The 20583-nt window shown below is 45.9% G+C and overlaps 2 protein-coding genes and 1 long non-coding RNA gene across 8 annotated transcripts in view; 2 read left to right on the forward strand and 1 right to left on the reverse strand.

Annotated features, from left to right (window-relative positions):
* CNNM3 (cyclin and CBS domain divalent metal cation transport mediator 3) overlaps positions 1–20583 on the forward strand; it is a 36430-nt gene that overhangs the window by 13947 nt on the left and 1900 nt on the right. Inside the window, exons 8-9 of one of the 5 annotated variants that reach the window (XM_037055032.1) lie at positions 519–619; positions 1092–3548. The exons of 1 other annotated variant lie outside the window; for it this stretch is intronic. In XM_037055032.1, coding sequence (XP_036910927.1) covers positions 519–571 — 53 coding nt within the window. In that variant the 3' untranslated portion in view covers positions 572–619; positions 1092–3548. Of the gene's footprint in view, positions 1–518; positions 620–1088; positions 3549–20583 lie in introns of those variants that run through there. 3 more of the 5 variants (XM_037055033.1, XM_037055029.1, XM_037055030.1) reach the window with 3 other exon arrangements.
* Positions 12723–15142, forward strand: LOC118992961 (uncharacterized). The gene is made up of 3 exons (XR_005067747.1): positions 12723–14700; positions 14731–15005; positions 15083–15142. It is a non-coding gene; the product is annotated as an uncharacterized LOC118992961 (long non-coding RNA).
* On the reverse strand, positions 15083–20341 carry ANKRD23 (ankyrin repeat domain 23). Of its 2 annotated transcripts, XM_037055035.1 has the most exons (9): positions 19878–20337; positions 18543–18689; positions 18274–18402; positions 17483–17608; positions 16709–16807; positions 16523–16621; positions 16311–16409; positions 15589–15687; positions 15083–15495 (listed from the first exon to the last, which is right to left on the reverse strand). In XM_037055035.1, the coding sequence occupies exons 1-9, from the start codon at positions 19902–19904 to the stop codon at positions 15400–15402; spliced, it is 921 nt and encodes a 306-aa protein (XP_036910930.1). In that variant the 5' UTR covers positions 19905–20337; the 3' UTR covers positions 15083–15399. The 2 variants fall into 2 exon arrangements, with proteins under 2 accessions (XP_036910930.1, XP_036910932.1); XM_037055037.1 differs by lacking the exon at positions 16709–16807 and having other exon boundaries at positions 19878–20341.

Here is a 20583-nt window from a genome sequence, read left to right on the forward strand (position 1 = left end):
ATGCAGAGAGGTGCCTTTATTTACATGCTTAGAAAGGGTGATGATTTTTGACTGCTTGCTTATACCAGGGTTGGCAAAGTGGACAAAGGGTTGGATCTGGCATGCTGCTTGTTCTTGTAAATAAAGTTTTATTAGGACCCAACTCTTTTTTTCACCAATTATATATGGCTGCCTTTGAGCTGCAATGGAATTGAATTGTTCTCACAGAGACCATATGACTTGCAAAACCTAAAAATATTAGTCCTTTACAGAAACTGTTTTCTGTTGTCTGACCTGCCATTTTAAATTTGAAGTAACTCCTCCACATTGAGCATTCACAGAACTGGATTTCCCAGGGAAAGTCTACTGAGGACACTGTGTGCCTGGACTCTCATTCTGAACAGCCGGAAATAGTGTCTGTGCGCCTCTGCCTTGGCTCTCCCGCCCAGCCAGTGTTGGTCTGCTTGGGGCTGCGGGCAGAGGCTCTGCAGGTTGCCTCAATAGCCTGCCTCCTCTTCTCTCTTTTTCTCTGCTCTCTCCAGCCTACCCAGTAGATGTTTCCTTCTTTGGCACATTTGGAAACTGCATTTGATAATTGACTGGACTAGTGAGAATTTTTTGTTTTAAGAAAACACCCAAGGTAAATATCTTTCTTTTGCTTTGCTTTCCTTTCCCAGCTGTTTTTGCTGCTAGGAGGAGCACAGAAACTGCTTCCCTGGCCTGGGAGGCATTTCTCTGAGGATGGGCCTGGGTTCTTCCTGTCCCTTCTTGCTACTTTTCATTTTTCTAGAAGATAGGAGGACTCATGGAAAACTTTCCCATCCATGAAACCTAAAGCTCCCTTCTAGGGCAGGCTGCCCTTGCCCAGCATTATGGCCATGGCCTCCAGTGTGCAGAACCCCAGCCCCTGCTTTGCCGCCTCTCAGTGATGACACCTCTTTGCAGTGGTGACTCTGTGAGGCAGACTCAGGCTGGCCATTTTCCTAACCATTCACTCCCAAGTCTGCCACTATACTTGCTGCGGCACCTCTGCCTGACCTGACGCTTTGTGTCCTAAAGGGGGTTGTCACCCTTTACTGACTGTGATATTCTCCTTTCCTTCTCTCCTGTAGGGTCCAACTACGGCAGACCCAGCCTCCCAGCAGAGGAGAGCCCTGGGCGGAACCCAGGAGTTTAACTGCTTGCCAGGCAGCCCCAGGTCTGGGGAATAGACAAGCACGTGGGGAATGGAGAGAGTCCAGCTGCGGAGCAGCTTCCTACCAGCCTGTCCTCATCCCTTCCAGGCCACGTTTTAGATGGCCCTTACAGATGTGGGTCCTGAGCTGTTCTCAGAACCAGGCGTCAGTGCCAGGAGGAGGTCCTGCCTCCTTTAGGAAATTGAGGTCAGCTAGGCACAGCCCCTCAGGCCTGCTTCTGAAGGGAGTCAAAGGAACACCGTCATTTCTGTTTTCCAGGCCCAGCCTTCTCCCAGTGACAGTACAGTGTGTCTGTACCCTTTGGGCCAACCCAGGATGTGAGTGCACAATTACTTACCTTTGTGTGGCCGTGACCTGTATGTACTCACTTTGCTCCTAATCTGCCGATCTGCTGCTGGCAACAGTGTCTGAGCAAACCAAGAGCACCAGTTTTGGCTGGGGTTTCAAATCCATGACCAAGGCCATGGTGAACTTTGTGGCTTTCCTGACTGCCACATTTCAGAGCACACGCCAGCCTGTCCTATGTGCCAAACCTGGAAGCACGATTCTTCACAAGTCTGTGCCACTAGTCCTGCCCCTCCTGTGGAGGTGGCTTTTCTGACCCTTTTAGAGCCCTAAGCATGCCAGCTGGCCCCCTGGGGGACTGAGAAGGCCTGCTCTTCCTGCTGTACCTCTGCCTGTCTTGCTTAGTGGCGATGAATAGTATTGTCACTTTGTGCTTCAACAAGAGGTCACATATGAGAGGAAGGGCTCTTCTGCTGCACCGAATCCTTCCTTCCTTGTCAGATCCAGGGAGAGTAACTAACTGTTAGACACCGTCACACCGTCTTCCTGGCCCTCGGTGGGGGACCTTGCAAGGGGAGTGCATGGAGGGCAGCGAGGAGGGGAAGGGCTGGAGGAGGACCAGGTGGGTCACCGTGATCTTTCTTTCAAAAAAAACAACAAAAACATGAAATCAGAGTTTTTCTATATCTCTGAAACATTTTAAGCTCTTTGCCTATTTTCTGTCCCTAGCTGTTGGGTTTTAGAGAATCAGGAACGAGAAGGCATGTCTTTTTCTTCTGGTTTACTCTGTTTACCGTCCACAGTTCTTTGTGTAGAAATGGGGGCATCATAGGGACCTAAGGATCTGAAATTGGGTACGGTGAGGAGGATTTCTGGAAAACTTCTCAGAGGAATTTGGGTCCTTATTGGGGATCAGCGGGAATGAAGATCTCCAACAGTAGTGATGTGCTTGCTGAGAAGTTGTTCTCACGGAATTGACTCCCAGAGTGAAATCCCAGGTGGGAAACAGACACAGCAGGTCCTTGAATAATGTCTCATTCTAATGTGGATGAGATGCCCTAGGAACTTAACTCTTGCTTATACCAATCAGCCTGTGGTAAAATTGATTTTGTTGTAGACGGTTTGCTTGAAGTTGCAGAACCTACTTGATATTAAGTGAGGACTTACTTTACTTTAAAATCATCTTTCTCCAGAACAGTGGTTCTTCCCCTTGGCTGCACATTAGAACCACCTGGCAAGAACACTGAGACCTTCTGGGGGCCCACCCCAGGATTTAGCATTGGGACCTTATTTTTTAAAAAATAATTTTAGATTCATAGAACAGTTCCACAGAGCTCCCCTTCATCTAGCTTTCCCTGATGTTAATATCTTACATCACCTTGGTACCTTTAGAAAAACTAAGAGATTAACATTCGTACAAAGAGAACTAAATTACACCTTATTTGGATTTTACCAATTTTTCTAATGTCCTCTTTCAGTCACAGGATCCAATCCAGGATACCAATTTGCATTTAGAGCTATTACCTTATTTTTCTCTTTGTTTTGAAATAATTATAGATTCATAGGAAGTTGCAAAAATAGAGGTACCCTTCACCCTGTTTTCCTTAATGGTTACATCTTTCTTAGTTACAGTACAGTATCAAGCCAGGAATCAGACAGTGGGCAATGAGGGTGCATCGTTCTGTATCATCTCACGTGGAGTTTGTGTAACCTCCACTACAATCTAGACACAACTGTCCGATCAACGTCAGGATGTCCCTCCAACTACCCTTTCAGAGCCACCCTCTCCCATCCCCCACCCCCACCCCGCCACCATCCCTAATCCCCAGTAACCACTGATGTGTTTGTCATCTCTATAATTTTATTTCAAGAATGTTACATAAATGGGATCATACAGTGTGTGGCCATTTGGGACTGGCTTTCCGGAGCGCATGCCGTGGAGATCCATCCAAGTGGTTGGCATGTGTCAGCAGTTCATCCCTTTTGGTGGTTGCGGTGTTCTGTGGTGTATGCTCATTCTTCAGGTTAAGGACACCTAGGTGGCTTTCAGTTCTTGGCTCTCCCAAATAAAGCTGCTATGAACACTCATCACAGGTTTTTGTGTAAACATTGGTTTCTTTCTCCGAGGTAAATACCTAGTAGTATAATCACTAGATGATATGACCATTGTGTGTTTAGTTTTTAAGAACTGACTTTCAGAGTGGCTGAACAATTTTACATCCCCACCAGCAATGTATGAGTGACCCAGGTTCTCTGAATGCTCACTGGCATTTGTTACTGTCACTATTTTATTTTAGTTATTCTGGTAGGTATATAGTGATATCTCATTGTGATTTCATTTGCATTAACATAATGGTTAATGTCTCTCTTCATGTGTATCTCTTTCACTAAGTGAGATATCGGTACATGTCTTTTGCACACTTTCTCTTTGGATTGTTTAATTTTTTACTGTGGAGTTTTAAGAGTTTTTAATATATATTCTAAATATTACTCTTTTGTCAAGGTTTTGGTTTACAAATATTTTCTCCCTCTCTGTAGCTTATTTTCTCATCCTCTAAACAGGATATTTTATAGAGCAAATGTTTTTAATTTTAATCAAGTTCAATTTATTGATTTTTTTTCTTTTATAGATTGTTTTTGGTGTCATGACTAAGAATTCTTTACCTTCTACTAGATCCTGAAGATTATCTCCTATGTTTTTTTTCCTAAACTTTATAAACTTGTTTTACATTTATGTCTGACGCATGTCGATTGAATTTTTGTATAAGGTATGACACAGGCCAGGTTTTTAAAAAAATTTTTTTAAAAATATATTTTATTGATTATGCCATTACAGTTGTCCCATTCCCCCCTTTCACTCCCCTCCACCCTGCACACCCCTCCCCCACCATTTCCCCCTTTTGTTCATGTCCATGTGTCACAAGTTCTTTAGATTCTGTATTTCCCATAGTATTCCTGCCCTCCCCCTGTCTATTTTCTACCTACCATCTATGCTACTTATTCTCTGTACCTTCTCCCCCCTTCTCCTCCTCCCACTCCCCTGTTGCTAGCCTTCCATGTGATCTCCATTTCTATGGTTCTGCTCCTGATCTAGCTGTCCACTTAGTTTGCTTTTGTTTTAGGTGTGATTGTTAATAACTGTGAGTTTGCTGTCCTTTCACTCTTCATATTTTTATCTTTTTCTTAGATAAGTCCCTTTAACATTTCATATAATAAGGGCTTGGTGATGATGAACTCCTTGAATTTGGCCTTATCTGAGAAGCACTTTATCTTTCCTTCCACTCTAAATGAAAGCTTTGCTGGATAGAGCAATCTTGGTTGTAGGTCTTTGATTTCATGACTTGGAATACTTTCCAGTCCCTTCTTGCCTGTAAGGTCTCTTTTGAGAAATCAGCTGACAGTCTCATGGGCACCCCTTTGTAGGTGACTATCCCCTTATCTGTTACTGCTTCTAGAATTCTCTCCTTCATTTTAATCTTGGCTAATGTAATTATGATGTGCCTTGGTGTGTTCCTTCTTGGGACACACCAAGAAGGAACACAACTTCTTTGGGACTCTCTGAGCTTCCTGGATTTCCTGGAAGTCTATTTCCTTTGCCAGACTGGGGAAGTTCTCCTTTATTATTTGTTCAAATACGTTTTCCACTTGTGACTGTTCCTCTTCCCCTTCTGGTACCCCTGTAATTCAGATGTTGGAACGTTTAAAGATGTCCTGGAGGTTCCTAAGCCTCTCCTCATTTTTTTTAATTCTTCTTTCTTCATTCTTTTCTGGTTGGATGTTTTGTTCTTCCTTCTAGTCCACTCCCTTGATTTGAGTCCCAGTTTCCTTTCCATCACTACTGGTTTCCTGTGCATTTCCCTTCATTTCAATTAGTTTAGCCTTCATTTGTTCCTCTAATTTGTGACTAAAATCAAACAGTTCTGTGAGCATCCTGATCACCAGTGTTTTGAACTGTGCATCTGAGAGGTTGGCTGTTTCTTGGTCGCTTAAGAGTTATCGGCTCCGGGGATTTGAGTTCTTCTTGAGTCATCATGTTGTGGTCTGTTCGCACCTGTTGCGTATGAGGAGCGGAGCCCTAGGTGTTCACCATGGCAGGGCAACTCAGTCGGTGGGTTGTGACACTGTGTGGGGGGGTAGGGTCAACGAGGAGCAATGGCAGTCCCCTCTGCTGCTTCCCACCGCTGGGGCCAGCGTGGTCTGTCTCACTGCTCGCTCCCCCGCTGGTTTATCTGCACACTGACCAAACGGTCTTTCCAGCCGGACCCCACTCAGCAGCTGACTCCACCCCTCTTACTGGTCTGGCTGAGTGGGTTGTTGTTGTCGGACTTCCGTACAGCTCAATTTTCACTGTTTTGGCTGCATTTTTGCTTTAAAACTTAGCTGTCTTTAAATTTAGTTGTGGGAGGGGGCACAGTGTTTCCACCTATGCCTCCATCTTGGCCGGAAGTCTTTTTTTAAAATTTTTTAAAGATTTTATTTTACTTTAAAATAAAATCTTTAAAGATTTTGTTTAAAATAAAATGAGATTTTATTTAAAAAATTTTTAGATTTAAAAATCTTTAAATTTTTTAAGATTTTATTTTGGAGAGAGAGGGGGGGAGAAAGAGAGGGAAAGAAATACCAGTGTGTGGTTGCCTCTCATGTGCCCCACTGGGGACCTGGCCTGCAACTCGGGCATGTGCCCTGACTGGGAATGGAACTGGCGACTTTTTGGTTCGCAAGCTGATGCTCAATCCATCAAGCTACACTAGCCAGGGCAGGTCAGGTTTTTTTTTTTTTTAATTTGCATTTTACTGTTTACTAATTAGATTGACCGCCTTTTAATATGTTGATGGGCAGTTCATGTTTTCTGGGAAATGCCTGTTCATGTCTTTTGCCCTTTTTCCTATTCATAATAGTTGTTTATATATCCTGGATTCTCATAATTTGTAGGATAAATGTGTTGCAAAAAGTTACCTCAGTTTGTTTAGCTTACCATTCTATTTATTGTGTCTTTTGGTAATTAGGTATTCTTAATTTTTCTGCAGTCAGATTTATCAAGTATTTTCTTTCATGGTTTGTCTTCTGTATGTCTTAATAAATTCTTCCCTATCCTAAGGTCATAAAAATATTTTTCTACATTATCTGTCTATAAACACACATGTAGACACACTTTTAAATGTCAAACTCACCAGAAATTGATAGGTACATGCACTGTTCAGTTTCCTTTATGTTTCCCCAAATGGGTAACCAGGCATTCTGGGTCTACACACTTGAGTAGCACATCTTTTCCCTCTGCTCTGCATTGCCCTCTCTCATTAATCAGATGCTCACATGTGTATTGACTTGGTCTCTTGCATGTTTATTATATTATTTTTTATTCCTAATAATCTTAACAGTGGTGTCTTTAGGGTTTTCTACATGTGGTGTCATGTCATCTGCAAATAGTGACAGTGTTACTTCTCAATTTGGATGCCTTATATTTCTTTTTCTTGCCTAATTGCTCTGCCCAGGGTTTCCACTACTAAGTTGAATAACAGTGGTGAGGTGAGAGTGGGCGTCCTTATCTTGTCCCTCATCTTGGAAGAAAAGCTTTCAGTTACCTACCACTGAGCTTATTAGCTGAGGGTTTGTCAGAAGTGGTCTTTTTTACGTGAGATATTTTCCTTCAATACCCATTTTATTGACTGTTTTAATCATTAGTGGATGTTGCATGTTGTCAAGTGGTTTTTCAACATCTATCAATACAGTTATGTGATTTTTATCTTTTTTATTTTGTTAATGTAGTATATTGCATTAATCAGTTTGCATGTGTTGAATCATCCTTCTGTCCCAGGAATAAACCCTCCTGATTGTGATGCTGTGATCTTTTTAATGTTTTGTTGTATTTGATTTGCTAGGATTTCGTTCAGAATTTTTGCATCTGTGCTCCTCAGAGTGGTCTTTAGTGTTCTTGTGGTGTGTTTGTCTGATTTTGGTATCAGGGTAATGTTGGCTACATAAAATGAGTTAGGTAGTATTCCCTCTTCAGTTTTTTGGGAAGAATTTCAGAAGGACAGTGTGCTCTCAATGTTTGGGTAGAATTTCTAGTGGAGCCATCTGGTTCTGGGCTTTGTTATTTTGGGAGGGGTTTTTTTTTTTTTTGTCTGTTTCTTATAGGTTATTGAATTGGATAGCATATAGCCTTTCATAGTATTCTTGTGCAATCCTTTGTATTTCTGTTATGTCCATTGGAACTGCTCTTTCATTTTTGATTTTATTGAGTCTCTTTTTTCCTTAGTGAGTCAAGCAAGATATTTATCAATTTTACTCTATTTTTCTTTGTTCTCTATTTCATTTACTTTTGCTCTCATTTTTATTTCCTCACTTCTACCGACTTGGCTTCATTTGTTCTTTTTCTAATTCCTTAAGGTGTAATTTTAGGTTATTTGAGATTTTTCTTGTTTCTTGAGGTAGGCCTGCAGTGCTGTAAACTTCACTTTTAGTATGGCTTTGCTGCATCCCAAAAATTTTGGTGTATTATCATTTTCATGTCTCAATCTTTTTTTTAATTTTTAATTTTATTTTTATCTATTTTTTTAGAGAGTAAAGGAGAGAGGGAGACACATTGATGCCAGAGAGAAACATCAATTACTTACCTTCTCATACATGTCCCAATCAGGGATCAGACCCACAAGCCTTCAGTCTGTGGGATGGTGCTCCAACCAACTGAGCCACACTGGCCAGGGCTCTCTGTGTATCTTTTGACCTCTTCTTTTATTTCTTCTTTGACCTAGACATAGTTCTGTGGTTTGTTGTGTAATCTCCACATATAAGGTTTTTTTCCAGGTTTCTTCTTGTAGTTATTTTCCAGTGTTACACTGTTATGATTGGGAAGTATGCTTGGTATGATTTTGGTATTCTAAAATTTTATTGAGAGTAGTTTGGGGTCCCAGCATATGGTCTGTCCTTGAGAATGTTCTGAGTACACCTGAGATGAATGTATATTCTGTCATTTTGGTATGAAAAGTTCTATAAATAGTGATTATGTTCTTTTGGCCTAATGTGTCATTTAAAGTTGATGTTTTTTACTGGCTTCCTATTTGGATGATCAGTCCATTATGTTAGTGGGGTAGTCATAAGATCCCCTACTGTAAGTATGTTTTTGTCAGGTTCTCCCTTATCTCTGCTAGCATTGCTTTCTATATTTTAGTGCTTCCTGGCTGGGTGCATATATGTTGATAAGTGTTATATCTTGACAAATTATCCCCTTTATCATTATGTCTGTCTTCGTCTCTTATTACCTTTGTTGTCCTGAAATCTATTTTGTTTCACCCTGGCTGGTGTGGCTCACTGGATTGGGCGCCAGCCTGCAAACCAAAGGGTCGCCAGTTCAATTCCCAGTCAGGGCACATGCTTGGGTTGTAGGCCGGGTCCCCGGTGGGGGACACAGAGGCAACCACACATTGATGTTTTTCTCCCTCTCTTTCTCCCTCCCTTCCTCCTCTCTAAAAATAAATACATAAAGTCTTTATTTTAAAAAATCTATTTTGTTTCATGTAAGTACAGCAATGCCTGCTTTACTCTTCATGACTTTGCTTGGATTATCATCTTCTACCCCTTTACTTTGAACTTATGTTTGTCTTTGTAGCTGAGATGTGTCACCTGAAGGCAGCGTATAGTTGGGTCTTGGATTTTACTCCATCTTTTATTCTGTGCCTTTTTTAAAAGCCTTTTTAAAAGAAAGATTCATTCATTCATTCATTCATTTATAGAGAGAGGGGAAGGGGAAGAGACAGAGGAAGAGAAATACCAATGTGCAAGAGAAACATTGCTTGGTTGTCTTTCACACACACCCCAACTGGGGACCCAGCCCGCAATGCAAGCATGCTCCCTGACTGGGGGGATTCAGAATTAAACCAGCGACCTTTTTGTTTGTGGGACAATGCCCAACCCACTGAGCCACAGCAGTCAGGGCTAATCTGTGCCTTTTTATTGTTGAGTTCAGTGCATTTACATTTAGGATGATTATTGATATATGAGGACTTAACTAATGCCATTTTATCTTTTTCTCTTCTGGTTGCTCTGTATCTCCATTATTTTTTTCCCTTGTGTTTCTGTCTGCTGTTTTAGATTGGTGTTTTTTTATGATTTTTTTCCCTTTAATTTTCTTTTTTATGTTACATGTCTCAGCTCTAAATTTGTTTTAGGTTTATGTAAAAACAAAGTTTCATACATACAACAGTTTTTTCCTCTGATTGCATCTTCATTCACCTGTGCAACTTAAGCCACCCCCCCTTTATGTTTCTGTTGTCACAAAGAAGCTCTTTTTATGCTGTGTTCCTTTCCAAATCGCAGAAGTTAAAGTCTCTCTTTAAAATGCTTTTTCCCCCTTTTAATCGTTGTTATTGTTTATGCCCTGTTCTAAAACAGAGTTGCAATTTCCTGCTTCGGTCTACCCATTTTTCTCCTTCAAAATTTTTTAAAAAATTATTTATTGATTTTAGAGAGGAAAGGAGAACATCGATTTGTTGTTCCACTTATTTTATTTTATGCATTCATTGGTTGACTGTCTTAAGTGCCCTGACCAGGGGTCAAACCCACAGCCTTTCATATCAGGACAATGCTCTAACCAACTGAGCTACCTAGCCAGGACTCAAAAATTTTAAGATACTCTTATCTTTTTGTTTCAGGTAGATGAACTCCTTTAAACATTTTCTGTAGTGCAGGTCTTGTGGTGGTAAATTTCCTTAGCTTTTATTTGTCTGAAAAAGCCTTCATTTTCCCTTCATATCTAAAGGTTAACTTTGCTGTTTGGTAGTTTCTCTTTCAATATTTTAAATATTTCATTCTACTCTCTCCTGGCTTGTAAGATTTCTGCTAAAAATCCCAATCCCAATCTAATAGGATTTTCTTTGTAGGTTACAGTCTTTTTGCCCCTGGCTACCTTGAGAATTCCTTGTCATTAATTTTTCTGATAGTTTTAATTTAATGTGTCCTAGAGGTTGACATAATTAGGTGTTCAGTTAGCAGCTGCTGCCTCCCCCCCCCCCCGCTCCGTATGATTGTTTATATGAAATTCTAGAGGTGGTATAAAAGTTATTCTAGAAGAGACAAAAGTAACCTATAGTGACAGAAGTAAGGCCAGCCTGGGCCTCAGGGTGGTGGCTGATTGACTGCAAAGGGACATGGGAGAGCATTTGGGGAGATGTCCTGTATTTTGACTGTGGTTGTAATTACACGGGCATATACATTTGTCAGAACCCATGGAAATGTGCTCTGAAAGTGGGTGCATTGTTACCACATGTGATTTATACCACAAGAAGAGGAGGCAGCCCGGACAGAATATTCACATTAAAGATAACATGAGCTCTGTTAGCTTCTTGAATTTAAGGGTCCAGCTCTTTCCATAGGTTTGGTAAGTTCTTACCAATTACTTGATAAGCTCTCTGTCCCCTTCTCTTCTGTCTTCTGGCACACCCATTATCCTTGTTTTTCTTTCTCAGAGTCAGGTGGTTCTCACAGAGCTCTTCCATTTTCTTTAAACTCACAGTTCATTCTCCCTCCTGAGCCTTTTCTAGATTATTTTTTATAAAATTTTATTTATTTGTCTTTAGAGGGGAAGAGAAGGAGAGAGGAAGGGAAACATCAATGTATGGTTGCTTCTCATGCATTCCCTGCTGGGAACTGGCCTGCAACCCAGGCATGTGCCCTGACTGGGAATTGAATTGCGATTGTGTGGTTCACAGGCCTGCGCTCAATCCATTGAGCTACACCAACCAGGGCTAGATTATTTTTTAAAAGACTTTACTTATTAATCTTCAGAGGGGAAAGGAAGGAGAGAGGAAGAGAAGTATCAATGTATGGTTGCCTCTTGTGGGTCCCCTGCCGGGAACTGGCCTGTAACCCAGGCATGTGCCCTGACTGGGAATCAAACTGTGATCGTCTGGTTTACAGGCCCACGCTCAATCCACTGAGCTACGCCAGCCAGGCCTTTTCTAGATTTCTTTCTTTGAACTCCTAATCGTGTTCCATCTGGCCTGCTCTGTTTCCAGTGCTTTCTAATCCATTCTTCCATTCATTTGAGTTCTTCAGCTCCAGAATTTGTTTGGTAAGGTTCTTCTTTTGTTTGTTGATTCTATTCCTTAGCTCATAAACTGCCTTACTGAGTTTTTTTCATAACTGCAAACTTGAATTCTCTTAAATCAGTCTTCTATGTCTTGGAGTTTGGTTTCTGGAGACTTTCTGAGCTTGCTTGTTACCTTGTTTATTCATGGTGCTTGATAGATTGTTTCTTTGCCTGGGCACCTGAGGTAGTAAACTCTTCTTTTTTAGGTAACTGTTTTGCTCATTATTCCTGACTGAAATATACAAGGTCTTTTTTTTGTATTCCAGCAGAGGGTGCTATAGAGCAAGTTTTTGTTTTTATTTTACCTGCTCTGCTGGCACCTCAGGGATCTCCCTGGGGTAGTGTTGCCTCAGTCGTGGAAAATGCCCTGTATTTCTCAAGGAAATTGGTGTCCTTTGTGTCTGGGTCACCTTGTTCTCAGAGTACCATCCCTGTGGTGGGATGTGGCAGACAGTGGGGTTCCAGGCCTGTGAGTTCCTAGTGCCTCCTTTTTGTAACTGAAGGCTGCCAACCATGCTGTGTTATCTTAGGTGTTTCCATACCAGGTTCCACCAGGATGGGTGGGTGTGGGATGGGTGGGTGTGGTGGGCTGGGGAGTTCGGTCCACAAGTGTGCAGCTTTGCCTTCTTGCTAGTAATGGTGGCCACCAATCTGCTGCTGCCACACCACCGCTGTGCTATGCTGCAGCCCAGTTTAGGTGTAGTTGGAGCCTGCTACTGAGACAAGAATATTGCAGGTTTAGCTGCAATAGTGCTATCCCCCCAGGCTGGAATGTTGCTTCTGCCGCCTGCTGTTGTGTGAGAGGTGCAGCCTGACTCCTTCCTTCCATTGTGTCAGCTGGGGCCATAGTGGGCACCACACTGCAACTGCAGCCCCATCTCTCCTTCCCCTGCTTGCTGCAGTGCCACTGCTTGCTGCAGTGCCACCTTTGGAGGGCTTGATGTGTGACAGATGTGTTTGTGTGTTGAATTAAAATTACCTGACTTGTAATTTTATGATGCAGATATCACTCCTTTTTTTTTTATTTTATTTATTTATCTTTAGAGAGGAAGGGAAGGAGAGAGGGAGAGAAATATCAATGTATGGTTGCCTCTCATGCATCCCCTGCTGGGAACTGGCCTGAAACCCAGGCATGTGCCCTGACTGGGAATCGAACTGCGATCGTCTGGTTCGCAGGCCCGCGTTCAATCCACTGAGCTACACCAGCCAGGGCCTTTTTTTTTAGCCTGTAGGTATCAAGCTGCTCCAGCACCTGTATCTTTCTTCCATTGAATTAACTTTTGTATCTTTGTCAAAAAGTCATTTGGGCATATTTGTGTCCATTTCTGAATTGTACATTCTGTTCTCTTGGCATTTCCCTCCATCAGTACCACACTGTCGCAATTATTGTAGCTATACACAGACACACCTCATTTTATTGCACTTCCCCCTTTTGTGCTTCACAGGTGTAGCATGGCTTGCAAATGGAAGGTAAGGCCCTCCATCAGCCAAAAGATTACAACTTACTTTATTGCACTGGTTTGCAACTGAACCTGCAGTATCTCCAAGATAGGCCTGTAATGAGTTTTGAAATCCAGTAGACTCATTCCTTCCACTTTATTCTTTCTCAAAATTGTTTGAGCTACTGTACGTTTAAAACTAATCTTATCTAGCTCTACAAAAAATCTCACTGGAATTTCGGCAGGAACTGTGTATCAGTTTGGGGAGAATTGATATCTTTGCTATGTTGCATCTTCCAAACTGTGAATTTGGTAAGTCTCCATTTATTTAAGTCTTTGATGTAATACACCAGTGTTTTGTAGTTTTCAACATACAAGTCCTTATATGTTTTGTTAGATTTACACCTAAGCACTTCCGTTTCAGAAGCAATTGTAAATGGTACTGTTTTTGATTGTGGTGTTCACATGGTCATTGCTAATAATGTAGAAATAGGTTTTTGTATGTTTATCTTATACTCTGAGATCTTGCTAAACTCTCATATTCCAGGTGGTTTTTTGTAGATACCTTAGGATTCCTATGTAGACAAATGTCACCTGCATGGACAGTGCTGACACCTGGGTCCCAACCCAGGCACTTGGATTGAGTTGTCTGGATATTAGGACTTTAAAAAATTTCCCTTATGACTCTAATAAGTAGCAAAGGCTGAGAACCACTGCTCTTTGAACCTGTCAGTAAGCAAAGGTGCCTTGAGCATGAGGGCCAAGTACCCTGACTGCCCCCTCGGCACTAGGGGACGCTCCTGCTGACAGGCGGCATGGTTAACCGGCGTGCGCTTGGCTGCTGAGGAAGACAAGGCTCTGGGCCTGATGGCCTGGTCCCTTCTAACCCAGAACACACACAAGTAGACTGATCAATAACCAACCAGTTTTAGTGAACACAAAGTACTGATGCGTATAAAAAGGTATTTTTGTCTGTCACTTAAGTGTCCCCATTTTCTAGATGGGGCATTGTCTTCTCCATGAGCCTGGGTACCTTGTTTCTCCCATGGCCTCAACATCTGGGTACATGCTGGCTCTGTCCACACAGGGCAGCAGCTGCCCACGGGAAGGGAAGACATGGGGCTGTAGTCAGCTTTTTCACACAGTGAGAATAGGCTTATTCTTGGCCTGAGAAGGCCCCCAACATTAGGTAAAAATAACTGTAGATCGGGTGTCTGCCTCGGTGCTTACGTATGTGAAGGAGGCTATATCTTCATCCTGCAGCCAGTCCCTCAGCCTACAGCTCTCAGTTTAGGGCTGAGTTCTGTAAGGTTCACTCTCTGGCATTTAAGGGCCCAGCCCTGCCAAGAGCATGTCTGCACCAGCATAACTTGAAGTATAAAGGACAGTGAAAGAGGAGGAGCCTCTAGGAGAGCATGTTCCAAGTTGGGTCATAAATGTGTCCCTAGTTAGCAGCTGGGGGACAGGAGCAGGTGAGTTCCTCTGCCCCCTTCACAGTGGAGCTCAGCCCCTCCGTGTCCTGCCCCAGCAGTTGCAGAAGGCATCAGCCCCAGGGGGCAGGCAAGAGCTCAAGCACCAGTACCAGGGTGGTGTTAGTGCCTGAGGTAAACTAGGGTTACAGGCCACTGCCCCAAAAGCTGAGTGGGCCACAGGCAACCCCAGCACCCCAGTCACTTCACTTTACCAGGAGAGCTCCTGGCTGGCCAAGTAGAGAGTGGTGGGCAGGCCTGACCAAAGCCTTTAGACAGTGGGCAGGTGATTCTCTAAAGTGTGGCTCCAGCTCTTTAGCCTTAGGGTTTCTGTGGAAACCAGGTTGGTGCTGGACTTACACTGTGGGGCCTCAGACCTGCTGGGCAGCCCTCTCCAGATCCAACTCCATCCAGGTTTTTGCTGACATGAGTGGAGTCGCTGAGAAACCCCTGCCCAAGGACACTGGCCAGTTGCAGAAATGCCTGCTGTCTCTGGCCAGGATGGCAGCTGCTGGCCATGCTGAGTCACCACCTGGTAGGAAACACCCTGGTGGAGGTTGGGGCATAAGCAGTGTCCCCCTAGGTGGAGCCTCACCAGATACTGGGGAAGACTAGCTCTGACCCTAGGGAGCCTGAGGTGTAGGACACCTGGGCTTTTGCTCCATCCTCTTTGCTGTCCCTTGTCTGGACCCACTTTGCTTTCTTCCTGCTCACCCAGGGTTCTACTCCAGTTCTTCCTAGCTTGTGCCCCAGCAGGGAGCAGGTCATCCCTGAGACTCGAAGCCAGGGAGGCTGTTTCATCCACCTGCCAGGCCTGAACTCTGAGTTGCTTCTGTCCCGACGGCTGCCCTGGAGGCCTGAGGTCAGAACCACAGACAGGTGTGAGGATAGGAGGAGAAGGGGATGGAATGGTGGCTGTGAGGGGCCCTGTGGGTCTGCTGTCGTCAGCATCGTGTGCGGGGATGCCCCACGTGGGCCTGCAGAGCCTCGCGGATGCCTCGTTGCCAGTCTCGGGCCAGCTGCACTGGGGTCACTGAAGCCTGAGAACAAGGTTGCTGGGTCAGTCCTTTCAGGTGTTCTGCCTAGCCATCCTCCTGGGTGCATGGCCCGGTCTGGGGCCTGCTGGTACTTACCTGGTTCTGCACTCCCAGCTGGGCTCCATAGAGCAGCAATATCTTCATGGCTCTGTAGTGGCCATGCCGCACAGCCTCGTGCAGAGCTGTGTCCCCTTCCTGCCAAGAAAGGAGATGTTGGTGCTCTGCCTCCTGGGAGCATGCCCACACTTGTCCCTGCTCCCTCTTCCCCCACAGGCGTGTGGGGAAAACTCCTAAACTGCAAGGGTCCCCGTGACACATGCAACCAGGAGAGCAATGGGAGCAGCATTCATTTCAGGCTGACCCCTTCCCCTGCCCCAAGGCCCCTTTTCTATGACTTCCCAGTGAGCTAAGGCAGCCCCGCCTAGGCTCTTTCCTGTTGCTTCTATCCTAAGCCTGCCCTTGTTTCACTGTCTCCAGCTTTTTTTTTTTTTTTTTTTAATTTAGGGGGGGAAGGGAAGGAGAGGAGGAGAGAAGTATCAATGTGTGGTTGCCTCTCGTGAGTCCTCTCCTGGGAACTGGCCTGCAACCCAGGCATGTGCCCTGATTGGGAATTGAACTGCGATCATGTGGTTCGCAGGCCTGCACTCAATCCACTGAGCTACGCCAGCCAGGGCAGCTTTTTTTTTTTTTTTAAAGAAGGGATGTCACCCTCTTAACCTCCCCAACCATGGGAAGAGTTGGGTTGGCAGGTGCTGTCCCTAAGCTCAGGTGCCCTCAGTCATTGTCCCCCACTGGAGCTGTCTCAAATAAGTGCCAACCTTGTCCTGTGTGTCAATGTGGGCTCCACATGCAATGAGGTGCTCCAGGCATTCACAGTGCCCTGTGCGCACAGCCACGTGCAGGGGGGTGCTCCAGATCTAAGGGTGTGAGTGAGAATGTTTAAAGGGCTGTTATTTCCTCCAGGAACAGACACTGTCCCATGACTGCTCACCTGCTCCTAGCAGGCCGCCCCACTGTGGTGTGCCCTCACCTTGTCCCGGGCATTGACCTGGGCTCCGTGGTTAAGCAGCTGTTTGAGGATGTCCAGGTGTCCTCCGCGGCAGGCCCAGAACACAGGCGTCCTGTCCAGCTGCAAAACAAAAGCATGGAAACCCTGTGACACGCTGTATGCCAGGTAGAGCCTCTACCTGGAGAATGGGCCTTCCCCGCTGCTCACCAAGTCGCGAGTGTCCACAGTGGCCCCTGCCTCCAACAGTTTGTTCACCAGCTGGCTGTGACCCTTCAGGCAGGCCCAGTGCAAGGCTGTGCGGTGGAGCTGGAGGGTGGAGATGGGGGGGCAGGGGTTACCATGTTTTGTAGTGTATAGTGTGCACCCATGTTTTTGGCCTTCACTTTCAGGAAAACATTTTAATTTTTTAAAAACTTATTTTTAGAGAGAGGAAGGGAGAGAAACATCAATGTGTGGTTACCCCTGGAGTGACCCAGCCCACACAACCCAGGCGTGTGTCCAGAATCGAACCAGCGACCCCCTGGTTCTCAGGCCAGTGCTCAATCCACTGAGCCCTGTAGACCAGGGCTAATTTTTTAATTATTTTGAGATACTTGTTTTTTGGTATTATAAAGGAATTTTAGTATTTGTTTTTGAACATATTATGGTACAAGAACTTTTACATAATAAATAATTACAAAACACAAAAAACAGATACAAGGCATTTCAGGTTATCTTGCCCTCCAAATATTGGGCAAAGAAGTGCACATTATACACAGCAAAATACGGTAAGTAGATGGAACATGGCCACCACTAGAGGTCCTACTTCTAATCCCCGTTCCCAGAGCTGGTGCCCTGTACAGAGCTGCCTGCTCCCGAATCATGCCAAGGCCCCTTCCTTTGGCTCAGCAGGCACCAGGGGTTTGTGTCCCATAAAACAGAAAAGCACCCCAAAGACCCTTGCAGCTGCTGAGCTGCTCTGTTTTGCTCCACCTTCGCTACCTTGTCATGGGCATCAGGGTCCCCTCCATCTGTCAGGTACTTGTCAACCAGGGCTTCCTGGTTCCCTGCAGCTGCCTTCAGGAACGTCTCCAGGTCCACAGGCTCCAGCTGGACTTGGGGCTGAAGCTGGAAAAGTTAAGGACGAGAGCAAATCCACAAATGGTGGGCCTCAGGGATGTCACCACTAGTCCCACCGGGTGGTCCCCACAGAGACACTGTCGGCTTGTACAATAGGTTTTTTTTAAAAAAAAAAAACCCAGGAGATTCTGGCTAAATAGCTGTTTGGGTGGGGGTAGTTAGGGGTTTACTTGTGTCCCCCCAGTTCATATGTTGAAGTCCTGACCTCCAGAATTTGACTTTATTTGGAAACAGGGTCATTGCAGCTGTAGTTAAGATGTCATACTGGAGCAGAGTGGGCCCTAATCCAGTGTAACTGGTGTCCTTACGAAAAAGGGACATTTGGAATCAGACACACACACCCGGGGAGAGCGCCACGTGACACGTGAGCATGAGACAGAGCCCGGGGTGATGTGTCCGCAAGCAAGGGAACACTAAGCTTTGCCACCAGCCCCCAGGGACTTGGACACGCCTGGACAGACTCCCTCACAGCTCCAAAAGGAGCCCATCTTGCTGACAAGACTGCAGCAGCCTCCAGGACTGTTTAAGCCCCAGCGGCCCAAGCAACTGAACATAGGGTGGGGGGCCCTCCAGAATGGACTGTCCAGCTCATCAGTTGCTGCTGTGCAGGTGTGGCCGAAGCCCCCCCACCCACCACCTAGTATCTCACCCACCTTAACCACGGACTCAGGTGCCCTGGGGGGGACTCTGCGTTTCAGTCGCTTTTCTCTTCGCCTTTGAACCAAGTTTTCCAAGTCAGCCAGATTCTCCAGGGTAAGTCTGGAACTCTTAAATCTCTCAAGCTGGGGCAAAAGACAAAAGACCGTGCCAGCCATCAGCCACAGGTGCTGGGGCCTTAGTGGCAGACTCTTATTCTAAGCCCCATCTTTCCAGCCCAGTGCAGAACCACCAGCTTCTCTGGCTGCCACCCTGTACCACTCACTCTTCTCCTCTTCTCTTCTCCCAGTTTCTGCCTCTCCTGGGCCACGGCTTCATGGGGTCCCAGCCTCCAGTTTCCCGGCCAGACTCCAGGATCAGGAGCTTCATATCCACGTCCCAACACTTTACTTTCTTCTCTTTCTCCACTTACCTGTGGGAACAGGGTAAGATGAAGAAAAATACAAGTCCTTGGAGAACCTAGGGGGTCCTAACAAGGAGCTGACCAACACAGGTCAGTGTCCTGGTGTGAGGGCTGGCCTGGCCCTTCTCAAAGCTCCCAGAGCCAGGGTTGCTGCTGGCTCTCACCAGCAGTCACCTACCCTGTCCTGTCAGCAAGGGTGTAGGGTTGGGGGTATGACCCCACATCTATTTTTACTCCTGGGCATATGACACCTCAGCTTCCCTTAGGGGCTGGTTGCTGCCTTTACATTCCTACCAGATCATGCCACACTGCCACCTGACCCCAGTCTTGGAGGGCCAGAGGAGATGCTGCCTGGGTAAAAGTCTGAATTTTTGGGTTCAAATCTTGGCTCTTCACAGAGCTATTTCTTCATCAGCAAAATGGTGTCGAACTAGCACTTAGCTCACATTGCTGTGCTGGGGCCGAGCCCGTCACCTGATGCTACACCCAGCTCTTCTTCCAGACCCTCCCAGGGCACTAGGAGCTGGGAGCACCAAGGAAGGAACATGAGGAGGAAAAGGTTGGAATGACAGGATGTCAAGGCCTGGGGCTTCTAGCCACAGAGAACTGTATTCCTTTTCAAAGCAAACACTGGCAACCTAACACTCCTTGGGCTCTGCAGCCGCTCCTGCAGAGGCTGTGCCAGGCTGTGGCCAGCTGGCTCCCATGACATCCTGGGCCTCCTATGTCCCACCTCACCAAAACACAACCCCAAGTGTCAGCAGCGTTCCTATGACTCTCAGTGTCCAGGGAACTGGAGCACCGTCCTCTGTCCCCAACGAAGGCATCCAGACTCCCGGGCCATTTCCAGAGCAATTGCAATCCTGACAGTTGAGCTAAACCAAGGCCCAGCTGTAGTCACATTTTCCGAGGGAGCCTGCCCTTTCCTGCTCCTCTAGCCATCACAGTCAGAGCTTACTAAACTCCAGAATTTTCATGTCACTGTGACCCGTCATTTTGTACCATCAGTTTCCCTCTGTTGCTCCCTAACTCCACCCTCGCCACCTCCATGAGAACAGACAGACGAGAAGTTTCTGCTCTAAAAACCTGATCCTCAGATTACAGAAGTAGCTGCCTTCCCTCCTCGTTTTGCTGAGCCAGTCTGGGGGGGGGTCCCAGATGACTGCCTGACTTTCGCCCCTTTTCCCACGTCCTTACCAACTGCTGGACACTGACGACGTCCATGGTCCCCCCTTCCCTCTCTCCAGCCCCCAGTGAAAAGAGCTCAGTTGTCAGCCCTTTTATAGATGAGCTGTCTCCTGGGGGTGGGCAGGGCGGGAGGCTTGCGGCTGGGCCAGATGACTCTGTGGCTCTGTAACTCCCACCAAAATACCAGCGTGGCTCACAGCCATGCAGGCAGGAGGGTGGCTGTTCCAAACTGAATCGGGCGCATCCTTGGACCTATCCTGTGCCTGCGCCACCCCACACCTGCTCCTGAGTAATTCTACTATAGACATGTGTTCTGGGGTGCCCGGGCCCCTAGCCCAGATTCAGGGGGAGATGGTTCCTACTTTCCTAAGTTGATACCACTTAAGAAGTCAGATGTGAATCTCCATGTTGCTGTAGGTCTGGCCACCAGAGATCCTGAGAGGCCCAGCCCAAGTGTCCTAGTAAAAGAGGCCAGGACCCTAGAGGATCCAGGAAGGACAGGCCCCGGAGGCTGCCTTCTGCTTCAGGAACCACCATGGCACTGATAGGAAGAAATCAGGCTTCAAAGGATTTCCCAGCTCCCAGCCATTGTCAAGGCTGCCCCCACTTCTCCCTCAGCATTCTGAGGGCCAGCATCTTTGATTACACCATCAGGGGCCAAGTCCAGCCTGTCATCGGCACCTTGGCCCTTGAAGATCTATCTACGTTCTGCAGG

The sequence above is a fragment of the Sturnira hondurensis genome, unplaced genomic scaffold (genome assembly GCF_014824575.4).
Source record: "Sturnira hondurensis isolate 20B ecotype Veracruz unplaced genomic scaffold, ASM1482457v3 Scaffold0008480, whole genome shotgun sequence".
Lineage (NCBI taxonomy): Eukaryota > Metazoa > Chordata > Mammalia > Chiroptera > Phyllostomidae > Sturnira > Sturnira hondurensis.